Raw genomic sequence first — 13,910 nt, 5'->3', positions numbered from 1 at the left:
AAGTGCACAAAACTGCAGTTCCTTGAGTGTCCACTTGAGGCTGACACCAACAGATCTAAAAGTCACATACACACCCCATTTAAAAGCAGAAATTAACATGTTTACAGCCTGGTAGAAAATAGCTGTATTGGTCTTATTAGTTAATGTCTTAATGGGCACACACTGCCGGATTTCTTTTATAACTTATCCGTTTAGATTTTTTGAAGGATATGAGTTATTTTTTTATCAGGTGTGTATCTGACATGACTTTTGGTGAATGTCATATCTTCTTAAACACTGCAGAAGTGGGTTTTTAAGAACAGATTTCTTATAGGGAAGGTGAGAAAATGTGCTGATGAGCATGAACTTTTAGTCAGAGGTAAACAGGTATCACCTGGATATTTTCTGTTCCATTACATCTATATGAGAGTTTCATTCTTTGCTTTGAAAATCATTACTTTCACCGTATTTCCTACACAGGGCCTTAAGCGTGCTGTGGTTAAAAGCAGTCAATGTCCATGCATTATTTCTTTACTGGCTGGGATTGGATTTTTTTACGTGCTGGACTATGCCTTGTGGCCATTATGCTATGTGCTAAGTAATGTTCAATGATCGTCCATTACAGTAAATGGCATTTACTTTGCAGTCCGTTCCTATAGACCGCAGTGGTCAGCATATATTAAACCACTCAGTACATATAGAAGTAACTACTCCTCAATATAGCAGACAGGCTGGTCAAGAAAAAAATGCACTTCTGTGGCAGAGAGTGTTCACTGATACCAAAGTACACTTAGAAGGAAGAAAGACAAAACACACTCTATCACACACATGCATTCCTTTCCTTTATCTAGATTCCATTGGAACAGTGTTGCACCAAGGCCATACAGTGACAAAAGCAGTGTGAAAACATGCTTTCTCTTTGGAGGATCTTTTATTGTTTAAACCCTGCAGGCCAAAGACAAATCCATGGGAGTTTATGGGGGACTGCAGGTCATGGTTGTATAGATTTTATAACAGTGACAAATGCATTATGCTTTTCACATAAACCAGCACAGGAGAGCCCCAGCAAAGCAGAAAAGGCCTGAATGCTTCACGGGTTTATAACACAATGAATTTATCACAGAATGTGGGAGGGGGGGGGGGGGGGGGGGGGGGAGAGAGAAGAGAGAAAGATAGAGGGAAGTGAAAAAAAATATATAGTGCTGATTTGTTTTACTTGCCCGGGCGGTGTTGCTGGTGGCTGGTTGCGTTGTTAAGCAGGGAGTAAAAGGAAACTGCCACCATTTGTTGGACTGTAGGAAGGAAATAAAGTCTTACAGTGTCTAACACACCTGATCCTCCTGAAGCTACATGTGTACAAAGAGCCAGTGGTGTTTCAGCCATTATGTTCTCTTGGCTCATTTAGTGACATACAGCCTTTCCTCACATGTGTTTCACTTTTCAGGGTGAACTGCATGTGTCAACACAAACACATTTTTTAGCCTGACTTTATCCAGACTTGTTCCTGCAAGAAGTCTGGTTGACTCGATGTGTGAGGCCAGCAGGAGATAATCAGGAAAATTGAGTGGGCGGGGGTGATCATGTCTATATTACTGAATGAAACAAAGCTGCTTTAAACTAATTTCTCCTTGCAAGTATGTTCTTTTCCGCTCTTTAATTTATACTGCGAATATGTCAAAATTACAGGTAGCCTTCATATTAAGGTATTAGTGACAGACTACTGCTTCGGCCACCATCTTTGATGTGTTGTAAAAATTGACCTGTGACTTCTGCTGTGTCTCTTTTGAAATGTCATGCCTCCGTATAGAAACCTGCTGGCCTCCCTACCCACTGTGAGAGACGTGTGAGAGAGCAACTCACAAAGGTTTCAGAGGCTATTGGGAATGTTCTAGATATTCTCAGGAGTGCATGTGTGAAAAAGGTAATATATGAAAACACAGGCAGAATCCAAACAACAACCTTCTGGACTAGTGAGCTCTCCCGGACTTTAGTGGTTCACACTGTGACGTGTTCACTTTCATCAACTCAAGTCTGACTTAGTAAATCTACTATGTTGGGTGAAGTATGTATCCCAAGGTGGCTCTCTGGTGGTCCCAATATTGGATGGGACTTCCAGGGACTGCCCTTTGAAGGCCTGTGAGTCGAGACAGTCTAAGTCCTAACATTTGGAGGGAAGCTTCGATTGCACACCTTGGGCATGTTGGCAGTTGCTAAAGAAAGAGTCTCTCCAACCAAACTTGCAGCATTCAGAACATACACCAAATCCCTGCAATGTCCTTAAAGTTCTTCAGGGTGAGCTGCATATGTAAATGCAAATGTCCAAAGTTTTCACTCAGACTTTTTCTGGATTTTCTTTCCTTCCAGCCTCAGTAAGAAAATCAGCTTCATACTCTTTTCTGCTTGCCAGAAAGATTTTTCCCACACTTTTTGTAAATTCTGTGGATATTGTGGATTACATGTAGCATTACAGATGAACTGTGCTTTGCCCACTGTCTTGAATATCTCGTTCATCATTATGACTGCAGCATCCATTCTATACGTCATGACCTGCCTCCTGAGACACCTTCCCCAGCCCTGCTGTCCGACAGTAAAAACATCACACTGTTGGGGATGAGTGCGAATAAAAACTTGTGGAGGTTTCAGGGGGAAGGCTGTCCTGAAATTTTCTTGACATTTTCAGGAGTGCATGTGTGAAAACAGCTTACAGTCTAGACACATTCTCCCCTTGCCTCAAATTCCTTTGTACTATGTCACAATGTAAAAACACCCGAAAGAGACAGTACACAACTTATCTTCCCATAATAGCAGACAAACCTGATTGCTGTGGTCTGAGGTTGTTCGTTGTGTAATTCAAAGAATTTTCTTTGAAGTGAGAGCAAAAACACCTTCTAAAAAATCGTCTTGCAAAAGTCGGCCTGAGCATTCTGACCTCTAAGAATTTTGTAGATTCTGCTTATCCTTAATCTTGCAGTTTTTTTGCATATGATAATTCTTTATTTTTAAATAGGTAGAATAATAGCTCAAGATTTATTAAAATGTATGTGATTGAAGTGGATTCCTCCCCAAAAAACTACCAGTTACAAGCCTGTTGGTCTACATGTGATTAGAAGGACTGTATGCCAAAGAGACCCCGATTTACTTTCTTTTGTGCCTTGTTCTCCAAAATAAAATACATAAAGGGACTAAAAAAAGCAAAAAAATGTAACCTTTCTTCAAGTTTGATGAGTAAATTGAAAAGTTTGTCGGCTTAGTAGCTCTACTTCTAAAACATGCACGTGTCCTTCATTAGTTTCCCATAAACTGTCATGTAAGCCTCAGCTTTTTGAATAATTAGATTTTTTTTTCAGTTTTTCTCTGCTGCACCTTGAAGCATTAGTAGACATTAAATAGGCTCTCTTCACATTTAGAGTAAATAAGCCATTACATTTTCTCAGGCCCACCTACAGAAAGGTCTGGGCCCCTGAAAGGCCAAGTTAACAGGCCCTCCACACATGTAATAAAATGATATCATTACATGTGTGTTGGATCAGTAGCCTTAGCGCTAGCTAACTTTTGCCATCTCCACCTTGCCTTGCTCTGATCAGCTTTAAGAGTTTCATGAAAAAACTTTGCTGGGAGCGTCAATAGCCTAGCGGTTATGTTTTGCACCCAATGTACAGAGGCTATATTCTAGTCCTCATCATAGCTGTCGTGGGTTTTGAATCCAAGCTCGGCCCTTTGCTGTACTGTATGTCATCCCCCCACTCTTTCTTCATCTGTCCTATCTAATAAAGGCAAAAAGGCCCCACAAATCTCTTTAAAAGACATTTGCCAACAGGTTACTTTTGGAGTCAAATGGATCCTTTCTCTCTAGCATCCTGACCCTGTGCAGGTCCTGTCATAGCTATACCCAGCCCAACATTACTGGCCTAACAGTTGGTTGGCCTTCACTAACAGTTAGACGTGAACGGCATTGGCTGCTATTTATTTATAAATCACTTGTGGGTAATCTACCAGCATACATCACTTCTTTATTAATCTGGGCTGATAATCAGTATCAGACTCGATCAAGTGACTGGCTGATGTTAACGGTTCCACATGTAAAAACGAACTTTGGGAAAACATCCTTCACCTATTGTGCTGCACACACCTGGAACACAATACAAAACACATTCAAACTCAATACAATGGTTACTATGGGTCAATTTAAAAACTTGATCACAGCTCACTGTACTCATGAGTGTAAATGTTATTAACTGTAGTTACCTGCTTACTGCTTATTCTTCTGGTCTTATAATCTATGTATTTTGTCTTCGTTGTTTTTCGTCTTTTTTGTCTCTTATTCGTTTTAATTGTACTCTCAACGTCATTGTAAATGAGGGCTTGCCCTCAATGTTTCCTGAGAATAAATAAAATGAAAATGAAAATGAAAATGAAGATCAATGGGCTCGCCCACAACTTCAATGTCACTAAAAACAGGTTCATACCATTTTAAGAAGAGGGGATTTAAATTTTGAAACTGGCAACAATGGATAAAAAGTGTTTATTTGTTGTGGTATTAAGTAATGGTGAATGTTTAGGGTTTTTTTTTTTTAATGTATAAAGGCTTTAATTTAAGATGAGCATGTTTTACCTAACCATAAAAGCCTGCCTGGCACCTGGGCCCCAAAAAGCCCTCCCCTTTACCCTCCTTTTGGGTGGCCTTGAATGTTCTCAAAAAACAGGGAAATACTTGATTTAAGAAAAATATAAATGTTGTGTATTTTGTTAAATCTAATTTAAAATGATTGATGTACATATACTTTTTATTGTTGCATCCTTATACTTTTCAAATGTATTGTTTTCTTTTTTGGCACATAAGCAAGTTTATTGAGGGTTTTTAAGACTTCTGTGTGTGTGTGTGTGTGTGTGTGTGTGCGTGTGTGTGTGTCAGTGAGAGCTGAGCAGAAGGGTGCGGTGGTTGGAGGACATGGTGCTGAATGATCCTGACAGCTTTATGAAGCTTTGTGACTACTGAGCAAACAGAGGGACATAATGATATTTACTTAAGTACATTCTGTGAGAGGAAGACCATGTACATCTTCATCTACTCTGTGTGTGTGTTTGTGTGTGTGTGTGTGTGTGTGTGTGTGTGTGTGTGCTTAAGTTTGTGTGTAAGTGTGTGTGTGACTGAGTGGGGGAGAAAGGCCGACATGCGACAGCTATTATCAGCAACAGATAGTGTACTGTAGTGACATGCAAAGAACACACACACACATATGTGCTCTGCGATAGCGTGCAAACTAGTTGAAATGGTAAAGACCTACGTACACACACACACAGACACACACACAGACACACACGCACACACACACAGGCATGCACAAAAACCGGCCAGACCGTTTTGACCAACCGGTAGGGTGACTCTGCAGACACAAAGGGTGTTTTCAAAGTTTTTAAGTTTTAATGTAGTTGAATACACCTGTCACCCCCTTGGCAAGACAATGACAGCTTGTACACATACAAACACACACACGCACGCACTACACACCTAAAGTACATATAGTCCAGGGCCAAAGGCTATAGGCGAGGTTGGGGGAGTTGAGTTCATCAAGTTCAAGCGGCGTCATGAGAGAAACGCATTAAGAAACGCCCTTCTCAGGTCACTGCTGACATCCAACAACACACACACACAAACACACACATATCTACACTTGGCGGAGTGTGTGGGGGAAGTACATGTCTACACATCATGTGTGAATTCTCTTTCTTTTGATGTGATTTATTAAACAATTAACAAATGAAACATGTAAGGAAATGAAAACTATAAGAAGCTGATTTTTATTGTAAACGAAAAACCACACACACACACACACACACACACACACACACACACACACACACACACACAGTGGAGATAAGCAACAAGTGCTGTTATACTTTCATTTTTTTATTAATTGTTTTTCGATAAAGGGACAAAATGGGTGTGTGAACAGGATTATGCAGACATCTGCCAGAAAACACAGACAGTGGTTTTCCCAATACAACTGAACAGAGACCCCAAACAAGTACAACAGAAATTAAAGAGCTAGTTTTTGTCCAATGACCATCGGCCACCATTACAAAAGAAAAAAAAAACTGAAAATTATATTAAACCAAAAAAATAAAAAAGGAAAAGAAATCCATTCCATGTCTCTGTTTTGAACAGAGCATATTGGTAATAATAAATAGTAACTCCCATAGTAAAAGATAAAGTTCAAGTTCAAGTTACAACAAACAGCTCTCAGAATAGGAATAGAAAAGGCTGATAACAAAATATTCCGCATTGCCATTTACAAAAAAGTCTCAACTCAAGCAGGCTTCTCCACGTCCCCCGGGTCATTGTTAAATATGCTTTGCATATGAAAGTATACCCAATCTAAATATAAAGCACCATTTAGTATTTGGCAATGAAAAAAAAACTGCAAAACATTTAAGTTTCTTTTTAAATGTATTTATTTTGACGCTTTTTCCGTAATCCATGTACTGCATATGAAGTTTTTTTTTTTTTTTCTTTCCTCTCTTCTTGATGTTGGAATGTAGTCAGGTGGGAGGGGTGAGAGAGACAGAAGCACACAACAGAACAGGCCGACGTCAGCTTGCATTACTGCATACAAGAATGGCAGCAAGAAGGGGGGTGGGGGGGGTAGGAGGAGGTCCGAACGAAAAAAAGAAACCCAAAGAAGATATGTACAAACACCTCTGTGGACAGGAAACAGAGCGGTGGCCATCTGATGGCCCGCGACGCCTCCCAATGCCACATACTTTAGCTGCTTTTTATGGGGTTTTTTCCTTTTATTTCTTTAAACATACAAATAATTCGCACTATATTATCCTGCCAAATTAAAAAAATATACCGTGGCAGCTTGGGATTTTTTTTTCCACTACCAAAAAAAGGTATGGTAAATACCTTTAGAGAGAACAAGCAACAGTTAAAAATACGAGCCTCAATATAAATACTATAGTGCCTACTCTAAGTGAACATTGAATTCAAATACAATTCTAGAAATACAGAAAAAGTAGACCATAAATGTGTTTAAGCATAGGAATTGACATGAGTGTGCATTTTCCTATATTTTAAGTTCTTTATTATATATTCATATATAATCTTAATCCTTTCCCCAATGCAAATTGTATTTCAACCTGAAGAGTTGTGAAGAGCCAAGGCAAAATAAAATACAAAACCATCACAGATTTTTTTTTTGTTCGTTTTTTTGTCCTTTTTTTTATCATTTCATATATACTGTGATCGGAGTCTTGAACACCACCAAGACGCTGAGGAAAAAGAGAAACGACAACAAAACTTAAATTCAGTTTCCCCTTCGAGATAGTGGAGTGTTGTTTTGCAAAATGTTTATTTTCATTTCTTGGATTAAAGAAAGATTTATACAAAAACAGATTCTTGAAGTGTGAGTATCAAGATTCGGGAGTCTGCAAGGTCGATAAATTATTCAGGTGTGGATGACAACACATTTTCAAAACAGCTGCTAAAAAATGTGGATGTCTGGTGCTGCTGTGGCCAATGGGAGCTGCACCCTGCAAGAGCACTGGTTATGTAACTCACCTAAACCTTCTAATTTACAGCCCTTGCAGACGGGGTGAATTTTCAGCCCAGGCTAAGCACTGGTGGTTTTTTAGGGGTAACAAATTGACAAATGGTCAAAGGTGAAACGGCAGGGATACAAAGGTTAAGGTTCATGAGGCTGGAGCTGCTGGCAACAGATTCTGTGTCTCATCTTTTACTGCTTTCAACAATGGGACCTCGTCCTCTGACAGCATTTCAACAACGTTTTCCCCTTTCAGCGCAAACTTGTAAACTGGGAAAATTGAAACAGTGCACTTCATGTCCTATAAATGACAATATAGCTTTTAGACTCAACACATGTACCAACATTGCATCAGTGTGGGGAATATGCAAGAGAGATGTCAGTACTTACTCTCAGGCAGAGTGACAAGTGTTTTACTATGATCAGCTTGAATGAAACTCATAAAAGAAAAAACCTTTTAGGGTTAAAAAAGCAACGGCGAACAAAAAATGTGCCCTGCATTAGCCTATGCATACTGATTAAAAGTATCACTCTTTTCAAGACCCTGGAATTCAGATGTGTTTTTTCTTTTTGCAATTCTTTCCTTTTTTTCTCTGCAATTCATAGTTAATGACCCTGTTTTGATACTAGAAATGTGAAGTGAAAGAGATTGCCTCTGATCCCCTTTAATACTTAGCTTCCAGTTCTGTGTAGCTTTCTGTCTGTCTAGCTTGTAGTTATTTCAATGCTCTCAAATAAAGGTAGCCTTACTTGAAGCTCATATATTACTTTATGCATTGTTCCACACACTGACATTTTGAAGCAGCGTTGTAGGTTTGTGCTAATGCAGATGCATGACACTCCTCAGCCATGCACTGTATCCCTCAAGTTCAGGATTGTACATTACAGATTACCTTTATCTCAAAAGTACCTCCTTACCAGAAACAAAACTACAAATAATTCAGATATACACAATACTGCTTGTACCATGCTTGCCATGAAATCCACATATTAAAGATAGCCTATTGAACATGTAATAGGTAGCTAAATGATGATTAACAAGAACTCTCTGACCTTTCATCATGAGTTGTCACAGTCCATTTGAGCAGTCAGGTGCTTGATGCAAGGACCTTTCCTGGGTGGCTTAAACCTTCTAGCTTTATCTAATGTGACCCCAAGCTTATACCAGATAAGATTATGGCCAATGCAGTCTTGAGATATCAAAGGCACTCTTTTTTTATTCTACCAAATGATAGTACAAATTGAAATCTCAGCACACCCTTGTCTTTTTGAAAGAAATTTGAAGGCTGTCATTATTATTTTTTTTCCTCAAGCCAATGCATGATTTTTTTTTTTTTTTAACCCTGTGTGAACATGGCATCTTTTAGAAAGATCAAGATAAGTGCATTTCAGGGTTGTAAGAGGAGGGTCAAATCAAAGACTGTTCACTTTCCATGTTACAAAACAAAACTGTACATGATATGTTTTACAGAATGTATGCAGCATGGATGTATCTTTCTTGTATTTTCTCTTTTTGAAGAATAAAAAGAAAAAACTGAACAAGAGAAAAACAGCAACACATTTACTCAACAACTAACCAACCAGGGACAAGTTCTTTTCTTTTTTGATTAGCAAAAACATACTATGCATGCTGACTAATTCTTAAAAATGGAAAAGGAAAACTCATAAAAGAAAATAGTACACAACATGTAAATTATTGCACAAGAGAAAGGCTCGAAGTTTTGCGTCAATGCAAGAGTATTGCCCCGATACAGATCATGCATTCAATGGGTAATGGAAACGGGGTGTGCTGGTGCAGAGCACATGGTCTTAAGCTTTCACCAGACTGGTGAAAGTGGAGTGTTAGGGCTGGGGCAAATCTACAAGGGGCTGGGAATAAACAGGGGACTAATGGCGGACATAGCTGTGGGGAAAAAGGTCCCATTGTTCGGCCTTCTACTCTGATTTTATTTCGGTACTCAAAGGACGGTCACTGTGCCATTTTTTCATGTGTTTCTCCAAGGTACTGTAGACACTGAAGGGCATCTGACAAATTTCACACTTGAATACGTCTTTGCCCACCTGACCGTGGGTCTTCATGTGGCGAGTAAGTTTGGAGCTCTGGGCACAAGCATAATTGCACAGCTCACACTTGTATGGTCTCTCGCCTGTGTGGCTGCGCCGGTGCACTGTCAGGTTACTGCAGTTCTTGAACACCTTGCCACAGTACTCGCAAGTATCGCTCCTGCGGCCATCCTTGGAGGTGGGCCGTCCATGACCCCCAAGGTGTGGTGTGCTCCCCCCACTGCCTGTACCACTACGGCCCGACATCCCGCCGTCCAGCTCCCCCGGAGGGGTTGAGAAACGCAGACTTCCATTCTCTGAAGAATGCTCGGATGAAGAGGCAAAGGGCGATTGTCTGGAATCCCCGAAGTTCAGAAAAGGGTCCTTGAGTTGTCGCGAGGCGGCATAGCCCGCCAGCCACTGAGAGTAGACGTTCTCTGTGTTAGGGATTGTGGGAGTGGGCAGGTCAAACTCCTTTTCCAGCTTAATGCGTTTGGTGAACGGACTGAGTGGACTGGGGCTACCCAGAAGCAGTTTCTTAGAGAGGCCAACAGAGGCAGATTCATTAGGTGATGCTCCTCGCCCATTGACAGTGGACACAGAGCACTCCTCCCCTCGATCAGTTTCTAAAACTGAATTCCCATCGCACATGTCACGATTGTGGTGATGGTCTCTGTTGAGGTGGTGGTGTAAGTGGTTCTCCTGGGCCATGGCATTACGTTTGTGTGCACTAAGGGCTTCACTGAAGTGTTGCATGCTTGCCGCTAGACCCATCCCCTGCATCACCTCGGGCAGAGAGCGCGGAATGGAGCCCTCCTCCGCGACTCCTCCAAGTCTGCTTCCTAAACCCCCATTGTTTTCATGCTGACGAGCTGCATCGAGGTTCAAACCAAAGTGATAGCTGTTGTTGTTTCTTCTTGCCGCCCTCTCTCCATTATGTGGCTCTTCCTCCTCTACCTCCTCTTCCTCCTCCTCCTCCTCTTCTTCCTCCTCCTCCTCCTCTTCTTCTTCCTCCTCTTCCTCCTCCTCCTCTTCCCCGTTCTCACGTAGCCTGCGGTTGTTCTCACTTTTCAGCTTGGCCACCACTGACTTGAGGGCATTGCTTGCGCTCCCCAAGTGCTCACTGGTGCCAGGCTCTGGAGAGGAGGCTGTTGAGAGCCCATCTTCTGACTTGCCTGTGTTTGGAGAGGAGGATTTGTGCATGTGTGTTTTCATGTGGCGTTTCAGTTTGCTAGCTTGTGTACAAGCGTGGTCACACAGGTGACATTTATACGGCTTCTCTCCTGTGTGGCTGCGTCGGTGCACTATTAGATTACTCTGAAACTTGAAGGCCTTACCACAAAACTCACAACACTTTGATTTCAGGGGATTGGTGGAGGAGGGCGTTGCCCCTGCTGAGGGGAGAGGGGTTGTCGGAGTGGTCTGAGAACCAACGGGGGACTGCATGGGGCCTGGGAGAGGGGGTGGTGTAGCAAGGTAGGGTGGTTTGCCGCCCCCTGCACCTCCTATGCTTCCATTTCCTCCTCCTGTTTGGAATGGCTGGAGCAAGCGTTGCATTGGGCTAGGCCGACTGGGGGATAATGGAGGAGAGGACCCTGAGGTGTTGCCTGCCAGCTCCCGTAGCCGCCTTGAGAAGTCCATTGTTGGAGGTGGGTCCAGGGGTAGAGGAGGATTGAGGCGCAGCACCCTGTCAAAGGCACTCGGGTGGTGGGCTGCAAGCGCCAGCTCCTCTGGGCTCAGGTGGTGGGGGTCCAGGTGGTTCCTTGGAGGGGGGCTGAATAGGGGTGGCGTGGGAGGGAAACGCTGATGATGGCCCCCACCATGGCCACCACCACCCACTCCACCCCCTACACCAACACTGTCTCTTCCACCTGAGACCGAGCCGGGGATGCGGAGAAGGTTGAAGGGGCTTGCATCAGGAGGCAGATGGAGGCCGTGAAGGGGAGGCTGAGAGGGGCAATCGGCTCCACCTCCCAAGGAGGAAGGCCCACCCATACGTGGGGTGAGAGGGCTCCCGTGTTCACTGTCCAGGTAGATCCGGAAACCGTGGGTGTTCTGAGCGTGCTGCAGCAGGAACCAGGCGCTGCCGTACGGCTGCTTACATGTAGTGCAGGTGTAGGTGGTCGGCTCCTCCTTACCTGTAGAGACAGAAAAAGAAAATTATGTTAGGAGGAAGTTCTAATGAAAAATCTTTAAACAAATTCAACACCAAAATGGTCATTTCGAAAGATTCACACAGTTGAGCATTAACAGCCTCACTGAATGAAATCCATTTAGGATAACTCTTTAAACTTGGCTGAACCAATCTCTTATTTGAACCTCAGGCCTAACTGTTACAGCTTTTAAAAGTGATCGGCACATGGTGTTGAAGCTTTGCAAATACAACAGTAGCTCTTATTGAGGTCATGCCCCACATGAGTACCATGTGAGAAGTTGTGAGTGTATGTGTGTGTGTTTATATTTGTTCTTCTCCCAGACTGCTCTGGGACACAGTTTCTCCCCTTGGACTGATTGAGTCCTTCGTTGTCAGCTGGAGAACAAAGAAACAGGGCTATCCTGGTGGACTACCACTTCCCACTGATCTACCAAAAACAGAGGCCTGCTGACAAACACACATCCATCGACAGGCGGGGAGAGGCATATGAATCCTTTAGTGAAATCCAACAGTCAAAGGTTGAAAATTTGATGATTTACTGTATCCCTCTATAAATTGATATGTATTTTGGCAACAAAAGAATAATAATCTTGCACCCTTTATTCTTCAGAACCATAAGCAAATTTAACATACGCATCACGTACAATTCCTTTAAAGTTTGAAATCTTCCCAAGTTGCTTGTTCGACCATGCACCTTACAACGGGAGACTTTCCCTGTCGAGCGAGAGGAGGGGAGATCACTGGAGGGGAAGACGTGACGTAAAAGGAACGACGAGGAAGTGGAAGACGAAGCAATAGAGTCTGGCACTATGTTGACATATTTTGCCTTCCTATAAATCCTATATGTGGTTTGACACCTCAAAAAAGAGAGCAGAGAAACACATTCTGGTGAACAGAAAACATAATGATGCAGTTTCATTTCTTGAAGCAGTAGCACCCTATGCAGTCTATAATGGTCCTGCACCGGATGCAAGATAGAAATCTCCACCCCCTCCGTCTTTCTCTTTGTGATTCTCACTCATCTCACTCCAACTTCACAAGGAAAATGTATTAGGGGGCCTGGCAGGACATGTTCCAGGTAAGCCAGAAGTTTTCAGCAGTTTTGTGCCAGTGTGAAAGCACCACTATTCTCTTATATACTGCTAATAATTCTTCTTATGCTGATCAACACACGGACAAACGCATACTTTCTCTCCATCCATGTAGACAGAACAGAAACCTCCCGCCGCCTAAGGAAAGTAAAACAGTAGGAGGGTAAAAACATTTAGGCTCCAGCTGAAGAGGAAAAACAACTGGCTCCGTCTGCCTCAAAGCTTTTTTTTCTCGCCTCGATGAAGCACGCAGAGTCACTTTGGGCTCGCAACAAGAGGAACATTTAAAACAATAATTGCCTTTGAATGGCCAGAGCGATGATGACCTGTGGTGGGACCCGCAGTGCATGTGTAATGTCATTAGGGAACCAAACGGACGGCCATCAGCTCGTTTACAAGATTAGATGACACACAAACCCCCGTCGGTGCCATTCAGAGCCTCCCACTATTAAGCACAGTGAGATATGGGTGCATTTGACAAAGTGAACAAGCAGAGACACACTTCATGCAAGACGGCACAAATGAATATACACACAACTGAACATGAAGTTTAGACATCTATGCAGGCATCTTCCAGGCATTAAAAAATGTTCAATACATACTGTATGTGAGGAGCAAAAAAACAAATCTGAGAAATGTGCATGGATGAAACAGTCATGGGAGAAAGGCTGCAGTGAAAGATGGACACTGTACTAACTAAATCATTTACATACAACACACATTTGCCACAGGAGGGTTAGCAGCCAGCTGGCTTTTAATGCTATCAGTTGACTGACTTGCTGACTGTATTTGTTAATGTGGTACAAACTATACATTGTGAGTATTGCTTTTTTTTACAAGTTACAATTCACTTAGCAAACGCTTTTATCCAAAGTGACGTACATCAGAGAGTAAGTACAACACTAATCCATTCATTCATAGCCACTGAAGAAGCGGGAGCAATGCAGGGTGTCTTGCCCAAGGACACATCGGACATGTTGCTCAGCTGGAGATCAAACCGTAAACCTTCCGGTTGAGGGACCACAACTCTACCAACTGAGCTACAGCCGCCCATTATTCATTTTTCTTGACAGGCACTGATTCTTGGTTTTTGTTCTT

At 42.4% G+C, this 13,910-nt stretch overlaps 1 protein-coding gene across 2 annotated transcripts in view; it reads right to left on the bottom strand.

Annotated features, from left to right (window-relative positions):
• Nucleotides 1-5,866: 5,866 nt before the first annotated feature.
• LOC132975909 (B-cell lymphoma/leukemia 11A-like) overlaps nucleotides 5,867-13,910 on the bottom strand; it is a 56,444-nt gene continuing 48,400 nt past the window's right edge. For both annotated transcript variants that reach the window (XM_061040781.1, XM_061040782.1), the window contains exon 3: nucleotides 5,867-11,704. In XM_061040781.1, coding sequence (XP_060896764.1) covers nucleotides 9,459-11,704 — 2,246 coding nt within the window. In that variant the 3' untranslated portion in view covers nucleotides 5,867-9,458. The remainder of the gene's footprint in view (nucleotides 11,705-13,910) is intronic.

This window comes from Labrus mixtus, chromosome 6 (assembly GCF_963584025.1).
Source record: "Labrus mixtus chromosome 6, fLabMix1.1, whole genome shotgun sequence".
In the NCBI taxonomy this organism is placed as follows: Eukaryota; Metazoa; Chordata; class Actinopteri; order Labriformes; family Labridae; genus Labrus; species Labrus mixtus.
Note: the sequence above shows the minus strand (reverse complement) of the source record. Positions and strands in the feature narration are given on the sequence as shown.